The following is a 19821-nucleotide window of genomic DNA, read 5'->3' as shown; positions in this document are numbered from 1 at the left end:
TTGTTTAAAAAAAACCTAAGTCCCGCAAGCGGAATTGTTGGAAGTCAATATGATACACAGTCAATGCTGTATGTTTACATTAAAGAATTTGGGTTAAGTACATGCAGATGAAACTACTATGCAAACATATCTTGATTAATTAGGTTGGCGAACAGCCTAAGCCACGTTAAAGTGGAAGCCGTGCCTCGTGAATGATCTCTATTCTACTTTAGAATGTTACTATATTAATGAGGGGCACGCCAAAGTCAAACTAGTTTTTTTGGGTTAAACGTCATGAAGAAAGTCGTTGATCCATAAAAAAATTCTAGGAAAAAGGTTCAGGGGTTGATTAAACAACTAATACACTATATATGGTAAGTCTACAACATATAGGTTATAAAGCTTATGATCCGTTTTATTTTATTAAGTTTATAAAATATTGTGAGAATATAATTAACTCAACTATTATTTTCACGTAGTTTATATTTTGAGATTATTAAATGACAAAAATTATGATTACACTTTTTTTAGTTCGTTAGTTTTAATAATTGAAAATATAATAAAAATATAAAATCATTTTGCAGGGAAAAAATTACCTGTCATGCATGGTACTTGTAGGTATATAAAACCGTACTTTATGCATGTATAGATTATTATTATTATCCTCATTTCTATTAATTAATTAATTAATTACTTTATGTATATAAATTTTAAAATTTGATTGTCAACCCATTACCCATGCATTGGCATCGTCAACAAGTGGACTTTTATTCTTTGAGGCCTCTATTAATTAATAAATTAATTAATTACTTTATGTATATAAATTTTAAAATTTGATTGTCAACCCATTACCCATGCATTGGCATCGTCAACAAGTGGACTTTTATTCTTTGAGGCCTATATCAAACCCATATTTAGAACCCTTAGATATATACCGATCTAGTTTGAGAATCACAACAATACAATGCAACTGAAGCTCGTAGTCTTAACCTTGTCGATATTTTGGCCATGGTGGAGCTTTGAGGGTGCTGTAGGAGACCCTCAACTCTTTTTCCTCACATTTGAATGCAGCACAGTCTCGGCACGCGACTTGTCCAACTTGTATCAAAATCGAAACGCAAGTTTCGCTGCCCTGAGATCGCAGGTTAGCAACCAAAGCAAGCACTTTGCCGCGGCTCAATCAACCAGTGGATCAGACCCTGTCTATGCAACGTTCCAATGCAGGAACTACCTTTCCAACACAGACTGCACCACCTGCTTTGACGCGGCTGCTGCCAATATCCGCAACTGCTCCACCGGAAATACTGCTCATCTTGTTTATGACGGCTGTATCCTCAGGTACACATCCATCTTGTAGTTGGGCAATAATAGTCCTTTCTTATCGCTGATAATTCAAAAATGATTTTTTGAAACTCTTGGTGTGTACCCTTTGAAGAGAAGAAAGAGAGAGAATTTTATGCAACAAATAGAGGGCTAAAATGAGCAAGTGTAGAATTGAGAATTGATCGAGTCTAAAATTAATTTCAAATAGATTTTTGCGTGTTTAATTTAGTTTGATGTTGGAGAAGATTTTAGAATTCGTTTTGAGTTGAAACAACTATGATTAATTTTTATGTTGGAAAATAAATTAAAATTTTATAATAAAAACATCTAAACATAAACCATATTACATCAAAATCAATTTTACAAATCAATATATCAGTTAAAATCAATTTGAGTTTGGTCCTCTGTCGCGTCTAGCATAGTGGCATGGCGTTAATTTTTTATGTCCAGCCATAAGCTACTATGTGTATCTTCCAGTTTTTACGTAAAAAAACGGTAGTCCATGGAACCAAACATACACTTTGTTAAGGCTCATTCAAACATGCAGTAACACTATGTCACTATGCTAGTCCTATGAAATGTAAAACTAAATTGTCAACATGTTAAATTGAAAAAACCGCCAAATGCAAATTTCAAATGTCACAAGATTGTTCCAACCTAACTATTGATATTGAGTTCAGATATATACAACTGTCTTAAATACAAAGACAATGAGTTTGTGAACTATCGTAATCCTACCTGACTTGAAAATGTAGGTTGAATTATCATTTAACACAAATTATCAACAATCTAAGTGTTTATAGGTTATCAAGACCGTGCGGATTAGATTTTTTAGATCTGTTGTCATTACAATAATATTTAGGTTGACACTTGGCAATGACTGGAAAACTAAGTCAGAATTAATTGACTTTTTTGTTTGATGCTTCCGAATGTGTTTGGCTGTTCAGGTACTTGAACAGTGTGTTCTTGGACAACAGTATCATTTTTAGCAGCCACACATTTTGTGGAAATCAGACTGCCGATGAAAGCACTGCTTTTGGAACAGTTGGACGACAAGTGCTGATGGATCTACAAATAGCAATACCCAAAATTAGTGGCTACTTTGCAGCTACCAAGACACAAGTGGCTGGCGGTGCAATGTATGCCTTTGCACAATGTGCTGAAACTCTCACACGCGACACTTGTTCGAATTGTTTGTCAAATCAGCTGAGCAACATACAAGGTTGTCTTCCCAATACAAATGGTAGGGCAATTGACCCTGCTGGATGCTTTATGAGATACTCGGAGACACCCTACTTTGCTGATAACCAAACCACTGATATCAGTCTCTTCTTAAAACAAGGTACAAATGCCATAACTTTATGTAATAGATGTTGACAGGAATGAATAACAATGGGCTAGTGGTGTGCCATCTCTTATTCTATAGTGAGAAGGGCTAGTAACTAGTAACACATTATCTTATTTAATGAGTCTCGAATATGATTTTGTAGTTAATTTCTAACAAATTTTAATCAATATATAGCAAAGAATGTAGTAGAAAAAGTGTGTTAGAAAATACATATTACTAGTATTTCTCGTACTATAATATCAACATCTTGAATGGACACATCATTCGGAATATTTGAGGTCAACTTCTTTTCTGTCTTGTAGGACCAGGAGGTTCAATGAGTAAGTGGGTCACTATTGGTGGTGGTCTTGCAGGTGCACTCCTTGTTGTGATCCTTCTTTCATTATTTCCTTGGTATAGAAGATCCCAAAGTCCAAAGAGAGTTCCTAGAGGTAATAAGACTATTTGGATTTCGGGAAGTCATTATGTGATGCTTTGCATCCAACTATTATAAATCATTATTAAATATAGATGAATTCACTTCTTCACACACACACACACACACATATATATATATTTATTGCTTAGCAGCTTACACATTGGGAGCAACTGAGTTGAAAGCTGCAACAAAGTACAAGTATAGTGACTTGAAAGCTGCAACAAAAAATTTTAGTGAGAAAAATAAGCTAGGAGAAGGAGGCTTTGGTGCTGTATACAAGGTAAACATGAGTTGTTCCTCCTCACATTTCAATCGTGACTATAAGAGTTGCAAAGCTGTCAACTAAGTTTCAAGCACAATTTTTAATGATGATGTTATATAACAGGGGACAATGAAAAATGGGAAAGTTGTTGCAGTAAAAAAGTTACTTTCGGGGAAATCCAGCAAGATCGATGACGAATTTGATAGTGAAGTAACACTTATAAGTAATGTTCATCACAAAAATCTGGTTCGACTTCTTGGTTGTTGTAGTAAAGGCCAAGACAGAATTCTTGTTTACGAATACATGGCAAACAACAGCCTTGACAAATTCTTATTTGGTAACTAATTAATTTCCAATGGAAGCATTTTGTGAGTTATCCTTTATTTAGCTCTTTTCTAACTTCTATAAAGTTTTGAACATATAAACATGGAAAATAGGTAAAAAAAAAGGTTCACTCAACTGGAGACAACGGTATGATATAATTTTGGGCACAGCTAGGGGATTGGCCTATCTACATGAGGAATTTCATGTTTCTGTCATACATAGAGATATCAAGAGTGGAAATATTCTTTTGGATGAAGAACTTCAGCCTAAAATTGCAGATTTTGGATTGGCAAAGCTGCTTCCAAGCGACCAATCTCATCTTAGCACAAGATTTGCTGGAACATTGTATGTCAAAATATATTACCAATGACTCAACCTGAAAATTTTAAAGAGTCAAATATATTGCCATCCACATGCAGAGTAGTCTCATTAATCTTATGAATTTATCAGGGGATACACAGCACCTGAGTATGCACTCCATGGTCAATTATCAAAAAAGGCTGATACATACAGCTATGGAATTGTAGTTCTAGAAATCATAAGTGGTCGAAAGAGTACTGATGTGAATGTTGTTAATGATGATAATGAGGATGATTACCTTCTTCGACAAGTAAGGAACTTCCCATATATATGTACCAAATATTGTTTGTTTTCTTGTAACATTTTACTATATGACCCTTTGGTTTTGACTACAACAGGCATGGAAATTGTATGAGAGTGGCAAGCACTTGGAGTTAGTGGATAAAAGCTTAAACCTTAATAACTATGATTCAGAAGAAGTGAAGAAAGTGATAGGCATTGCTTTGTTGTGCACTCAAGCATCGTCTGCAATGCGGCCAGCCATGTCTGAAGTAGTAGTCCAACTCAATAGCAATGACTTACTTGAGCATATGAGACCTTCGATGCCTATCTTTTTTGAGTCAAATTTAAGGGCCCCTTAAAGATCTATCATATCTGATTCAACTAGTTCCTCAACCACTATTGGTACTACCTCCAATTTTGTTGTACCTGCTCAATGATTAAGTACATGATCTAAAATAATTTTTTTCCCTAATTCATTAGTAAAGAAGGGAGTAATTATTGGTTAAAAATCTTATTTTGAAGAGAAAATTACACCACTAGAAAATAGGCTTTTTACATTACTTATTAAGAACTTTCAACATCGGTTATTAACCGATATTGAAATTATCCACATTAAAGTATCAACACTAACATCATTTTTCTAAAAATTAATGTTGTTTTCTTCTCACCAACATCGAATTTTAGAAAACTAATGTTGTCAATAAACAACATCAGCTTTCTTAAAAATCGATATTTTTTTTTTAGTTTTCAATATCTTGTCTATTTTTTAATTACCAACCTGTAATTATTCATATCACAACTTATCGTTCAATGTTGTAAAAATAACTCATAAAATAAGACATGAACCAAAAGTTATAAATAAAGTATATCATGCACCAAGAGTAGTTATAAACATTTATAAACAAAATATACCAAAATTTACATATTCATAATAGTAGAGTAGTAATGTACTTTAATTACAAAGAAATCCAAAATAAAACAAAGTTAAAAGTTGCATCTGGGAGCTCAAATATAATTTGAGTTTCAACTTGCAAATTTTGTGATTATGTAAAACTCCTCCATCCATTTTCAATTTTTTGCCGTCTTTCTCCAATGATTATAAACAATTATGCACTTCGTAATCCCTTTCAAATTCAGATGAGTGAATCCTGTAGCTTTCATAAATGAGTACATGGTACTTGACGTATCCTGAAATTAACATTAAATTCATATTAGATATGTATATGATTTTAACATTTGACAGACAAAGGAGTGCTTAATTACTCACCAAACTACTACAAGTCACTTTGTACTCAGTTAGCAGGACTTTGAAAGTGATTGAGTTCGGAACTTAATTGGTGGTACAAGGAGTAACATTTAGGATAAGCTTTTGGTTCAGAACTTCGTTTAAAGATGATGAGGAAGAAAACACTCTGACCAAAATGGGTCATAGTTACTTGATGATTTTGAATTAGTCCATAGAAATGTCTGAGTTCTGTCCATCCAGGCAGTAGAGTTGGATTCACTAGATCTTGGTTGTACATAACAAAGTGCATGTTGTCATTACTGTCTAGTAGATGTTAACTACATTCTAGTTCATCCTTCCATCTTACAACAAAAGACCTACTAACTTCACCATAAGACTACTTTTAACAAGCAAACTAATATAAGCAAATGTGTTATATCATATCATATTTACTTGAGAATAGTCTTGAAAATTCTAACCTGATCCATAATATGAATTGTGTTGAACATTTCCTCTGGTTTTTTGATAATCTTAATAATTTTCTTAGTCATTTCCTTTCAGTTCTGTTGATCTTCATTCATTATTTCTAAACTCCATTTACAATATTAAAGTTAGTATTAAAAATAAATATGCATGCCTACCTACTAGTAGTAAATCAAGACATATGAGTTTGGTCGAGTACATGCCATGAAGTATTAGTTAAAAGACACAATGCATATACCCATTTTTGAAAACCAAGAATGATATTCTTATTTTGGGGGCTTAAGGCTGTGGCAGAATTCTCACACCAACACAAAGTCCTATTAACAAGCATTTTCATGTTAGTAATATGCACAAAGTTCCATTGTCAATATTTGTGTATCCAGAAAATAACACATGTTTTCAGTGACATGCATTAATTTATAGAAGACTAACCTTTCGTGAGTGAGTGAGAGCACGAGAGTGAGAGAACGAGAGTAAATAGACCTGTGAGTGAGAGCGAGAATGAGAGCACGAGAGTGATTGTGAGAACGAAAGCGCGAGAGTGAGAGCAAGAACGGTGTGGCTGCGCTGCCGCAAAAAATGTGTGAGAGTGAGAATGAGAACAATTGTGCAAGAGATGAGTGAGAATGAGAGTGCAAGAGCACGAGAGATGAGTGACAGTGAGAACGAGAGTGCGAGAATGAGAGATGGTTCAGAATGAGAGGAAGAGACAGATTTAATTTAACTAACACATCATCGATTTTCCAAAACACCCAAAACACTAATGTTAACATGAGTTCGTTAACGTCGATTTTTGGAAAAACCGATGTTAACATGAGTTTATTAACATCGGTTTTAGAAAGTATACAATGTAAGATGATTTTTCAGAGAACCATTTGAGAATGTTTTTTTTTTAACAAATAAATAGTTAAAATTTTAAGGATTCTAAGACAATTTTTCCAAAAACCGTCTTAGAATATATTTAAAAAAAATTAAAAAAAACTTAAAATAATGAAAATATTAAATGACACAGTATTGTGGGGGTAAACAGGGGTTTTTTGCACAAGGTATGTAGGAAATATAAGTGCATTCAAATGCCTCCACCTAGCATATTAATTTCTCATCAAAATCTATACATTACAGTCACCAAAATAAATCTCTCCAATCTTTTATGTACCAATGCAAACACAAATAAATAAGGTAAAGAAGTAACACATCAACCACAATATCATAAATTCATAATGTTCAAAAAACAATAAGGCAGACCCATATAAGCCTTATTCTCTAAGGTAAAAAGTCAACCACTAGCAAATATTCCAATTTTCAATACGAGTGATGATGATGATGAAAGCACATAAGGAAGGGTAGGATGAACTATCACACACCTAATGTAATCAATATGTGCTTCAAATACTTTGACTTTATCCATTGTGTTGAAATTATAATATAGAGCAAGGCATGTTCTCCATGTGGAAATGGGAACTATATTGCTTGAATGAAACAATGGTACTTGGGCCTAGATGAGAAATCAAACATTCTTAATCTACTTATTTTTCATTTTTCATCTTTGATCAGTAGCATATCAAATAACAGACATTTTCAAAAGAAAGAATAATCACACGACAAACAGCAACAACCAACCATCAACCTTGTGAAACCAACCATGTATGGCCCCTAATTTAGGTCAATTTACTATTGATAATACTTTAAGCTGCAATTGATGAGAAACCAGATATTCAGGAAATAAGAAAGCCAAATATGCAAACAATCATCTCTTGACAGATACAACAGGTTCTTTTTTTGAATCCCAAGTTTTCATGGACTCAAAGGAATGATTTCATGATACATCACAATCAGCATCTCAAACAAAAAAACTTGGCATATATATATATATATATATATATATATATATATATATATATATATATATATATATATATATATATATATATATGAGTCATACAACAGCAAAGAAAGCAATAGGAAGAAAGGAAATAAAAAAGTTCAGACAAACGAAGCCTAGATACTAAATGCAACACAGACACGATATGACACGGATAAAGGAATACATAAATTTTGTAAAAATTCAACATATGATAAATGGGTTAGATATGTTAACATGAATTAAAAAAAAAACAATGTTTCACATAAATGCAAAAAGTTTGTTGAGAGATACTGATCTTTTCTCATTAATACATGACTATATCAGTGGATGATGATCTTGATTCACAATATAAAAAAATACTTGTGTTCATTACCAAAAAAAATTATAGTTACATATCTTCCCCTTGCACATATCTCTCCCTTCATAAGAATTTACATATTTTTCCTTAACCTGTTGGAGTGTGACAGAAAGCATCATTTATCCTATTCAAACATAGTCTTAGCTATGTATAGTTGCCTATAGCTTTACAGATACAGAGGCATATCCCAAGCATACCAGTCAACAAAATTTAAGAATAAAAAATAAATAAAAGAAAATTGAAGGTTGATCAAGTCTAAAAATGATTTGAAATAGATTTTTGCATGTTTAATTTAGTTTTATGTTGGAGAAGATTTTAGAATTAATTCTGAGTTGAAACAACTTTGAGTAATAAACCACAAAGGACTCACCTTTGTAATTGTGATTGTGCAAAACTCCTCCATCCATTTCCAATTTTTTCAGTCTTCCTCCAATGATTATAAACAATCATGCACTCCGTAATCCCTTCCAAATTCAGATGGGTGAATCCCATAGCTTTCATTAATACTCATGGTACTTGGCATATCCTGAAATTAACATTAAATTCATGTTAGATATGTATATGATTTTAACATTTGATAAAAAAATGAGTGTTTAATTACTCACCAAACTGTTGCAAGTCACATTGTACTCAATCAACAGGACTTTAAAAATGACTGAGTTAGGAACTTGGTGGTACAAGAAGTGTCATTTAGGATAAGCTTTTGGTTTAGAATTGCTTTTGAAGATGGTAAGGAAGAAAACACTCTGACCAAAACAGGTCATAGTTACTTGATGATTTCCAATGAGTCCATAGAAATGTCTGAGTTATGTCCATCTAGCCAATAGAGTTGGGTTTACCAGATCTTGGTTGTATGTAATAGTGTTTATGTTGTCATTACTGTCTAGCAGATGCCAAGTATGTTCTAGTTCAACCTTCCATCTTACAACAAAGGACCTACTAACTTCACCGTAAGGCTACTTTTAACAAGCAAACTAATATAATCAAATGTGTTATTTCATGTCATATTTACTGGAGAATAGCTTGAAAATTCTAACCTGATCCATAATATGAATTGTGTTAGCCATTTCCTTTCATTTCTGTTGATCTTCATTCATTATTTCGAAACTCCATTTACAATATTAAAGTTAATATTAAAAATAAATATGCATGCCTACCTACTAGTAGTAAACCAAGACATATGAGTTTGGTCAAGTACATGCCACAGAGTACTAGTTGAAAGACACAATGCATATACCCATTTTTGAAAGCCAAGAATGATATTCCTATTTTGGGGGCCCAAGGCTGTGGCAGAATTCCCACACCAGCACAAAGTCCCATTAACAAGCATTTTCATGTTAGTAATACGCATAAAGTCTCATTATCAGTATTTGTATATCCAAAAAATAACACATGTTTTCAGCAACATACACATAAACAAGTATTTTCATGTTTGTAATACTCACATTAACAGGACACAATACGAACATCAAAACGAGAATGGGAAATCATCAAAACCAAGAATGAGCCCTAGCTTCTTGCTTACCATCACCATCAAAACCAAACACATAAACAAACATTTATAGAAGACTAACCTTTTGTGAGTGAGTGAGAGCACGAGAGTGAGAGAATGAGAGTTAGTAGACCTATGAGTGAGAGCGAGAACAATAGCGCGAGAGTGATTGCGAGAATGAAAGATCGAGAGTAAGAACAGGAACAGTGTGGCCGCATTGCCGCAAAAAGTGTGTGAAAGTGAGAGTGAGAATGATAGCGCAAGAAATGAGTGAGAGCGAGGACGAGAGCAAGAGAGATGAGTGAAATTGAGAACGAGAGTGTGAGAATGAGAGATGGTTCAGAATGAGTGCGAGAAGAGGAAGAGATAGATTTAATTTAACTAACACAACATCGATTTTCCAAGAGACTAATGTTAACATGAGTTCGTTAACGTCGGTTTTTGGAAAAACTGATGTTAACATGAGTTTGTTAACATTGGTTTTTGAAAATCTGATGCTAACGAACTCATGTTAACATCGATTTTGCCAAAAACTGATGTTAACAAACTCGCATTATTAATGAATATGCCACTGCGTTTTTGTTAACATCAGTTTTCTAAAAAATCGATGTTAGCATAACTATGTTATGTCCATTCTTTCTACTAGTGTCACATTGGCATTCCTAAGATTTTGTTTATTAGTGCTTTACGAAGTTTTTAAGTATTTTGTTTTTTTAAAAGGAGAAATAAATATATTTATACTTATGAAAATAAGAACTTTACATCTATCATAAGATCTATACATAACAAAAAGTGACCTAAAAAACCCTCAGGCATGGTGAGCAACAAAATCGCTCCCTGTGCCCTAAATTGCCAATAAAAAAATCAATTGCACTTCAACAGGAAAATGCACCAAGATGAATACGAGATACCCGATTTGATATGTTGCTTATATAGCAACCACTGCCAAGATATCCTCATAATACTATCAATAACACATCATTTAGAAAAGTGTAGAAATAAGTAGAAGTAATATTTAATTGGAAGAAGTGTGTAAAACTAAGTAGTTGGGAGAAGTGTGTAGAACACTCCCTTGAAGTGTGTGGAATCTTTCTTGATGTATCTAAAACTCTCCCTTGAAGCCTATAAAAAGGGCAGAGGTTGTGATTTGCAAGTGAACCCAAAGAAGCCAAAACAAAAGCATTTCTCAAGTCATAAAAACTAGTCTTCTTTCAAATATTCTCTCCTCCTCCAGTTCTCTCAAATACTTCCTATAACCTTCTTCTTTCCAACAAAGTGGTATCAGAGCTTAGGTTCTAATAAGAAATCCCTCTATAGTCATGGCGAGCAATGGAGTGGCATCCTTCCAAGTTCCACTTCCAAAAGAGAGCACCTATGAAAATTGGAGCATTAAAATGAAGGCCTTTCTTGGATCACATGATGTTTGGGAAATGGTTGAAAAAGGCTATAAGGAGCTGCAAGACGAGACTTCACTATCCCAAGCACAAAAGGAGACTTTAAAGGATTTAAGAAAGAGAGACAAGAAAGCATTTTTCCTCATCTAACAAGCATTAGATGATGATGCATTCGAGAAGATTTCTGATGCAACATCCGCTAAGGAGGCAAGGGATAAAATTCAAACCTCTCACAAAGGAGAAGACAAAGTAAAGAAGGTGTCTCCAAACTCTAAGAGGTGAGGTCAAATCCTTACATATGAAAGATTCAAAGTCCATTTCTGATTATTTTTCAAGAATTCTCGCTATTTCAAATCAACTAAAAAGAAATGGAGAGAAGTTACAAGATGTAAGAATTATTGAGAAAATATTACACTCGTTAGATCCCAAATTTGAGCACATTATTGTGACAATTGAGGAACCCAAAGATTTAGAAACCATGATGATAGAACATCTTCAAGGATCAACTGAAGGAGAAGGAAGAAAGTCAAGGAAATAAGTGAACCCAACGAGGCCAAGGTAGAGGTTGAGGTAGCGGCCGAGGACAGGTTGGACATGACAACAGTGGACGAGGTTCCAATTTCATCAACAACGGTTATGAGAACGGAAAAATCTCAACAAGAGAACATGGAAGAGGCTATACGAGCACAATGTATGATGAATCTCAAACCCGATGCTATAACTGTCAGAAATTTGGCCACTATGCTTCATAATTTAGATTTGCCAAGAATAGAGTTGAGGAGGAGACTAACTATGTGGAGCAAAAAGATGAAAAGTTTGAAACGGTGCTCCTAGCACGTGATGGTAATGAAGGTAGCCAAGAAAACGCATGGTACCTTGACACTGGTGCAAGCAACCATATGTGCGGAAAAATAAGCATTTTCGTGAATCTTGATGAATCAGTGAGTGGCAATGTCTCATTTGGTGATAATTCCAAGATTCTTATAAAAGGAAAAGATAAGATCTTAATTTGTTTCAATAATGGAAGACATGAATTCATATCAAATGTCTACTATGTCCCAAATATGAACAACAATATTTTGAGTTTGGGACAATTACTTGAAAAAGGCTACGATATTCACATGAAAGATTTCATTCTTTCCATCAGAGATGGGAGAAACAATCTAATCACCAAGGTACCAATGTCAGGAAATAGGATGTTCTTGTTGAAAATCCAAAATGATGTTGCAAAATGTCTTAAAGCTTGCTACATTGATGCATCTTGGCTATAGCATCTTTGATTTAGGCACTTAAATTTTGGAGGCTTAAGTTTGCTATCAAAGGAGAAGATGGTGAGAGGACTACCCTATATTAACCACCCTGATCAACCCTGTGAAGGATGTTTACTTGAGAAGCAATTTAGAGTGAGTTTTCCAAAGGAGTAAAACCCAAAAGCTAAGAAGCCACTCAAGCTAATATATGGTCACGTCTGTGGGCCAATCAAGCCAAGCTCACCAGGTAAAAATAATTATTTCCTCCTTTTGATTGATGGTTTTTCAAGAAAAACATAAGTCTATTTCTTAAAGAAAAAATCAGAAGACTTTTCCGCCTTTAAGAAGTTTAAAGCTGTAGTGGAGAAAGAAAAAGGTCAAAAGGTCAAAGCCATGAGGTTTGACCGAGGAGGAGAATTTACTTCCAAAGAGTTTCGAGAGTTTTGTGAAGATAATGGAATTAGATGCCCCCTGATGGTTTCAAGATCCCCCCAATAGAATGGTGTTCCAAAAATAAAAAAATAAAACAATCCTTGATATGGCTCGAAGCAGGCTCAAAAGCAAGAAACTACCAAAAGAATTTTGGGCAAAAGCTGTAGCATGTGCAGTTTATCTGTCCAATTGATCACCAACGAGAAGTCTATTGGGAAAGATACCAGAAGAAGCATGGATTGGAAGAAAGCTTGGTATCTCTCACTTGAGGGTCTTTAGGAGTATAACTCATGTTCATGTCCTAGACGAGAGAATAGCAAAACTTGATGACAAGAGTGAAAGATTCATCTTCATCGGTTATGATTTAAGCTCAAAGGTGTACAAGTTGTACAATCCAAGTAATAAGAAGATGGTAGTCAGTCGAGATTTGGTGTTCGCAAAGAAGGACAATGGGAATTTGAGACTCATGAAAAGGAATACAACTTCTTTCCTCCACTTGAAGAAGAAAAGACACCTCAATATGTTCAACAAGAGCTTACCCCACCAACATCAACCACTTACAACAATACTTTGCCATCTTCTAAGAGTGAAAGGGTCGTGTCATGCACAAGAATCCTCCAAGATCTTTATGATCATACTAAGAGATTGGATAATGTCACACAAATTTGTCTCTTTACAAATTATAAACTAATGGACTTTGAAGAAGCTGTGCAAGATAAAAGATAGAAAGATGTGATGGATGAAGAAATTAGATCCATCGAGAATAGCGACACATGGGAACTTGTCTCCTTTCCAAAAGGCATAGGGCTATTGGAGTCGAGTGGGTGTACAAAACAAAGAAGAATGTGAAGGGAGAAATTGAAAGATAAAAGGCAAGGCTAGTTCCAAAAGGTTACAGTCAAAAGATTAGGATTGATTATTGTTAACTCAATGTCAAGTGTACCAATTTGTCTCAAGTAGTAAAGTATTCGGAAGTCTGAGTGTCGAATCCACAGGGACTTTGTTTATACTTAGATTGAGGCAAACCAAAATTATGAGCAAGAGATAAGAAATTTAAAATAGAAAATAAAGACAGATAAAAGATAAGATAAAAATTTAAATTAAAAGATGATAAAGATAAAAAAAAAGGAGAAGATAAAACATATAAGAAATTTCAAAATAGACGAGAAGAAAAATAAAGGATAAGGATGATTGTCATACCCTAATTTCGTCCGGGGATTATTACTTGATGACATGCAACCTTTGGTTAGCCACTTTGAGATACTTGGCATCCTTTGTTGCACAATAAATGAAGTCCCGACACATGTCAGAAATCAAAAGAAAGCAGGCTTGCGCGATCCGTGAAATTCCGTGATGTGGTGGAAATCGAAAAGATGTGTTTTTGCACAATCCATGAGTTTCCGTAACTTCATCGAAAGCCAAAAAAAAGTAAATACATAATCCGTAAGGATTTGTAACCTTGCGGAAGGAAAATAAGTATCGTTACGAAATTCGTAAAGTTTCGTAACGTTACGGAAAAAGAATTACCAAAAAAAATAGAAGGGGGTGCATTTAGTAAAAAGGGGGTACAAATAGCAATCAGGCCCACTTGGGCCTTCCAGATTCTTCCTCCAGAAGTCTGTTGCTTCTGGAGGAAGCAACCTTGCTCGCCTGGGCGAGCTGGGTGGCAAGCTCCTCCCCTATTTTGCTATAAATAGGGGGAGGAGTGAAGAAGAAAAGGGTTCAGCCTTCTTGGCACTTCTCATTCTCTCGAAATTGCGGAGGAAAATTATTTCCGTGAAGAAAATCCAAGCCGAGGCGCTTCCGTAACGTTTTCATAACGTTTCCGTGAGTAATTACGCGAAGATTCTCGACCGTTCTTCAACATTCATCGTTCGTTCTTCGTTTTCTTCAGTCTTCAACGGGTAAGTACCTCAAACCGAGCTTTTTAATTCATTCTATGTACCCGTGGTGGTCCACATTCTGTTTCATGTATTTTTATTCTCGTTTTCATTCGCTTTTTATACCCCCTTTTGACGTGCTTAAGTCATTTATTTAAGTCATTTCTCGCCTAATCTAAAAATAAAATAAATTTCCACCGATCGTTTGAATTGTATCATCCGTTAATTTTGGTTAAAATAAATTCCGACTGTTCGGTCGTGCCGTAACCACGTTGGAAATAAAAAAAGAGGTAAAATAATAATATAATAATAAAAAAAATACCTTTTAGTAAAATAAAGCGAAAAATCAATCGGACGTTTTCTCTTTTGGATTTCTCATTCTTAATTGAATTGACAAATAACTAAAGTGAAACTAAGGCTAAAATCAACTCGCCTAGTCAAGCTCGTCCACAAAAAATAGGGTTTTGAAAGTTTATCATTTCAGTTTCTTACCAAGTAAAACGGATCATTTTTAAGGTCCAACGCCTTAAAATGATCACCTTTCAAGTAAAAAGAATCACTTGATTCACGCATAAGAAAGAACTACGTAGGTCTGATTTCCTCTTTGATGTAGGGTACGTAGGAGCAAAAACCCCGCTTTTGTCGACCTCAAAAAATAAAAAGAAATAAAGTTAAGGTAACACAATTTCCACAATTCTAAAAAATAGGCTGTTGTCCTTTGAGACAAACGTGAGAAGTGCTAATACCTTCCTCAAGCGTAAATACAACTCCCGAACTTAGAATTTTCATTTTTGACCGGTTTCCATCGGTTTTTCCGAAGTTTTCCACAAATAAACGTTGGTGGCGACTTCGCGCATCTTTCCTCCTTTGGAAAGGGCACCCGTGAGCCTCGCCTCGCTCGCCCGCAAAAGAGCACGTTGCGACTGTCATACCCTAATTTCGTCTGGGATTATTACTTGATGACATGCAACCTTTGGTTAGCCGCTTTGAGATACTTGGCGTCCTTTGTTGCACAATAAATGAAGTCCCGAGACGAGTCAGAAATCAAAAGGAAGCAGGCTTGCGCGATCCATGAAATTCCGTGATGTGGCGGAAATCGAAAAGATATGTTTTTGTCCAATCCGTGAGTTTCCGTAACTTCTTCGAAAGCTAAAAAAAAGTAAATACATAATCCGTAAGGATTCGTAACCTTGCGGAAGGAAAATAAGTATCGTTACGAAATTCGTAAAGTTTCGTAACGTTACGGAAAAAGAATTACCAAAAAAAATAGAAGGGGGTGCATTTAGTAAAAAGGGGGTACAAGTAGCAATCAGGCCCACTTGGGCCTTCCACATACTTCCTCCAGAAGTCTGTTGCTTCTGGAGGAAGCAACCTTGCTCGCCTGGGCGAGCTGGGTGGCAAGCTCTTCCCCTATTTTGCTATTAATAGGGGGAGGAGTGAAGAAGAAAAGGGTTCAGCCTTCTTGGCACTTCTCATTCTCTCGAAATTGCTGAGGAAAATTATTTTCGTGAAGAAAATCCAAGCCGAGGCGCTTCCGTAACGTTTCCGTAACGTTTCCCTGAGTAATTACGCGAAGATTCTCGACCGTTCTTCAACATTCATCGTTCGTTCTACGTTTTCTTCAGTCTTCAACGGGTAAGTACCTCAAACCGAGCTTTTTAATTCATTCTATGTACCCGTGGTGGTCCACATTCTGTTTCATGTATTTTTATTCTCGTTTTCATTCGCTTTTTATACCCCCTTTTGACGTGCTTAAGTCATTTATTTAAGTCATTTCTCGCCTAATCTAAAAATAAAATAAATTTCCACCGATCGTTTGAATTGTATCATCCGTTAATTTTGGTTAAAATAAATTCCGACTGTTCGGTCGTGCCGTAACCACGTTGGAAATAAAAAAAGAGGTAAAATAATAATATAATAATAAAAAAAATACCTTTTAGTAAAATAAAGCGAAAAATCAATCGGACGTTTTCTCTTTTGGATTTCTCATTCTTAATTGAATTGACAAATAACTAAAGTGAAACTAAGGCTAAAATCAACTCGCCTAGTCAAGCTCGTCCACAAAAAATAGGGTTTTGAAAGTTTATCATTTCAGTTTCTTACCAAGTAAAACGGATCATTTTTAAGGTCCAACGCCTTAAAATGATCACCTTTCAAGTAAAAAGAATCACTTGATTCACGCATAAGAAAGAACTACGTAGGTCTGATTTCCTCTTTGATGTAGGGTACGTAGGAGCAAAAACCCCGCTTTTGTCGACCTCAAAAAATAAAAAGAAATAAAGTTAAGGTAACACAATTTCCACAATTCTAAAAAATAGGCTGTTGTCCTTTGATACAAACGTGAGAAGTGCTAATACCTTCCTCAAGCGTAAATACAACTCTCGAACTTAGAATTTTCATTTTTGACCGGTTTCCATCGGTTTTTCCGAAGTTTTCCACAAATAAACGTTGGTGGCGACTTCGCGCATCTTTCCTCCTTTGGAAAGGGCACCCGTGAGCCTCGCCTCGCTCGCCCGCAAAAGAGCACGTTGCGACTGTCATACCCTAATTTCGTCTGGGGATTATTACTTGATGACAAGCAACCTTTGGTTAGCCGCTTTGAGATACTTGGCGTCCTTTGTTGAACAATAAATGAAGTCCCGAGACGTGTCAGAAATCAAAAGGAAGCAGGCTTGCGCGATCCGTGAAATTCCGTGATGTGGCGGAAATCGAAAAGATGTGTTTTTGCGCAATCCGAGTTTCCGTAACTTCTTCGAAAGCTAAAAAAAAGTAAATACATAATCCGTAAGGATTCGTAACCTTGCGGAAGGAAAATAAGTATCGTTACGAAATTCGTAAAGTTTCGTAACGTTACGGAAAAAGAATTACCAAAAAAAATAGAAGGGGGTGCATTTAGTAAAAATGGGGTACAAGTAGCAATCAGGCCCACTTGTGCCTTCCACATTCTTCCTCCAGAAGTCTGTTGCTTCTGGAGGAAGCAACCTTGCTCGCCTGGGCGAGCTGGGTGGCAAGCTCCTCCCCTATTTTGCTATAAATAGGGGGAGGAGTGAAGAAGAAAAGGGTTCAGCCTTCTTGGCACTTCTCATTCTCTCGAAATTGCTGAGGAAAATTATTTCCGTGAAGAAAATCCAAGCCGAGGCGCTTCCGTAACGTTTCCGTGAGTAATTACGCGAAGATTCTCGACCGTTCTTCAACATTCATCGTTCGTTCTTCGTTTTCTTCAGTCTTCAACGGGTAAGTACCTCAAACCGAGCTTTTTAATTCATTCTATGTACCCGTGGTGGTCCACATTCTGTTTCATGTATTTTTATTCTCGTTTTCATTCGCTTTTTATACCCCCTTTTGACGTGCTTAAGTCATTTATTTAAGTCATTTCTCGCCTAATCTAAAAATAAAATAAATTTCCACCGATCGTTTGAATTGTATCATCCGTTAATTTTGGTTAAAATAAATTCCGACTGTTCGGTCGTGCCGTAACCACGTTGGAAATAAAAAAAGAGGTAAAATAATAATATAATAATAAAAAAAATACCTTTTAGTAAAATAAAGCGAAAAATCAATCGGACGTTTTCTCTTTTGGATTTCTCATTCTTAATTGAATTGACAAATAACTAAAGTGAAACTAAGGCTAAAATCAACTCGCCTAGTCAAGCTCGTCCACAAAAAATAGGGTTTTGAAAGTTTATCATTTCAGTTTCTTACCAAGTAAAACGGATCATTTTTAAGGTCCAACGCCTTAAAATGATCACCTTTCAAGTAAAAAGAATCACTTGATTCACGCATAAGAAAGAACTACGTAGGTCTGATTTCCTCTTTGATGTAGGGTACGTAGGAGCAAAAACCCCGCTTTTGTCGACCTCAAAAAATAAAAAGAAATAAAGTTAAGGTAACACAATTTCCACAATTCTAAAAAATAGGCTGTTGTCCTTTGAGACAAACGTGAGAAGTGCTAATACCTTCCTCAAGCGTAAATACAACTCCCGAACTTAGAATTTTCATTTTTGACCGGTTTCCATCGGTTTTTCCGAAGTTTTCCACAAATAAACGTTGGTGGCGACTTCGCGCATCTTTCCTCCTTTGGAAAGGGCACCCGTGAGCCTCGCCTCGCTCGCCCGCAAAAGAGCACGTTGCGACTGTCATACCCTAATTTCGTCTGGGGATTATTACTTGATGACATGCAACCTTTGGTTAGCCGCTTTGAGATACTTGGCGTCCTTTGTTGAACAATAAATGAAGTCCCGAGACGTGTCAGAAATCAAAAGGAAGCAGGCTTGCGCGATCCGTGAAATTCCGTGATGTGGCGGAAATCGAAAAGATGTGTTTTTGCGCAATCCGAGTTTCCGTAACTTCTTCGAAAGCTAAAAAAAAGTAAATACATAATCCGTAAGGATTCGTAACCTTGCGGAAGGAAAATAAGTATCGTTACGAAATTCGTAAAGTTTCGTAACGTTACGGAAAAAGAATTACCAAAAAAAATAGAAGGGGGTGCATTTAGTAAAAATGGGGTACAAGTAGCAATCAGGCCCACTTGTGCCTTCCACATTCTTCCTCCATAAGTCTGTTGCTTCTGGAGGAAGCAACCTTGCTCGCCTGGGCGAGCTGAGCTCGCTTGGGCGAGCTGGGTGGCAAGCTCTTCCCCTATTTTGCTATAAATAGCGGGAGGAGTGAAGAAGAAAAGGGTCAGCCTTCTTGGCACTTCTCATTCTCTCGAAATTGCTGAGAAAAATTATTTCCGTGAAGAAAATCCAAGCCGAGGCGCTTCCGTAACGTTTCCGTGAGTAATTACGCGAGGATTCTCGGCCATTCTTCAACATCCATCGTTCGTTCTTCGTTTTCTTCAGTCTTCAACGGGTAAGTACCTCAAACCGAGCTTCTCAATTCATTCTATGTACCTGTGGTGGTCCACATTTTGTTTCATGTATTTTTATTCTCATTCTCATTCACTTTTTATACCCCCTTTTGACGTGCTTAAGTCATTTATTTAAGTCATTTCTCGCCTAATCTAAAAATAAAATAAATTTCCACCGATCGTTTGAATTGTATCATCCGTTAATTTCGTTTAAAATGAATTCCGACCGTTCGGTCGTGCCGTAACCACGTTGGAAATCAAAAAAGAGGTAAAATAATAATATAATAAAAAAAAATACCCTTTTAGTAAAATAAAGCGAAAAATCAATCGGACATTTTCTCTTTGGGATTTTTCATTC

At 35.7% G+C, this 19821-nt stretch overlaps 1 protein-coding gene across 1 annotated transcript; it reads left to right on the top strand.

Moving 5' to 3' along the window:
- Positions 1-919: 919 nt before the first annotated feature.
- On the top strand, positions 920-4883 carry CRK36 (cysteine-rich receptor-like protein kinase). The gene is made up of 8 exons (XM_014764186.3): positions 920-1317; positions 2250-2644; positions 2953-3081; positions 3221-3348; positions 3454-3667; positions 3768-3999; positions 4105-4264; positions 4353-4883. Exons 1-8 carry the CDS (start codon positions 944-946, stop codon positions 4593-4595), a joined length of 1875 nt encoding a protein of 624 aa, XP_014619672.1. The 5' UTR covers positions 920-943; the 3' UTR covers positions 4596-4883.
- The last annotated feature ends 14938 nt before the right edge of the window (positions 4884-19821 follow it).

This window comes from Glycine max, chromosome 11, assembly GCF_000004515.6.
Source record: "Glycine max cultivar Williams 82 chromosome 11, Glycine_max_v4.0, whole genome shotgun sequence".
NCBI lineage: Eukaryota > Viridiplantae > Streptophyta > Magnoliopsida > Fabales > Fabaceae > Glycine > Glycine max.
This window is presented reverse-complemented; position numbering and strand designations above follow the sequence as displayed.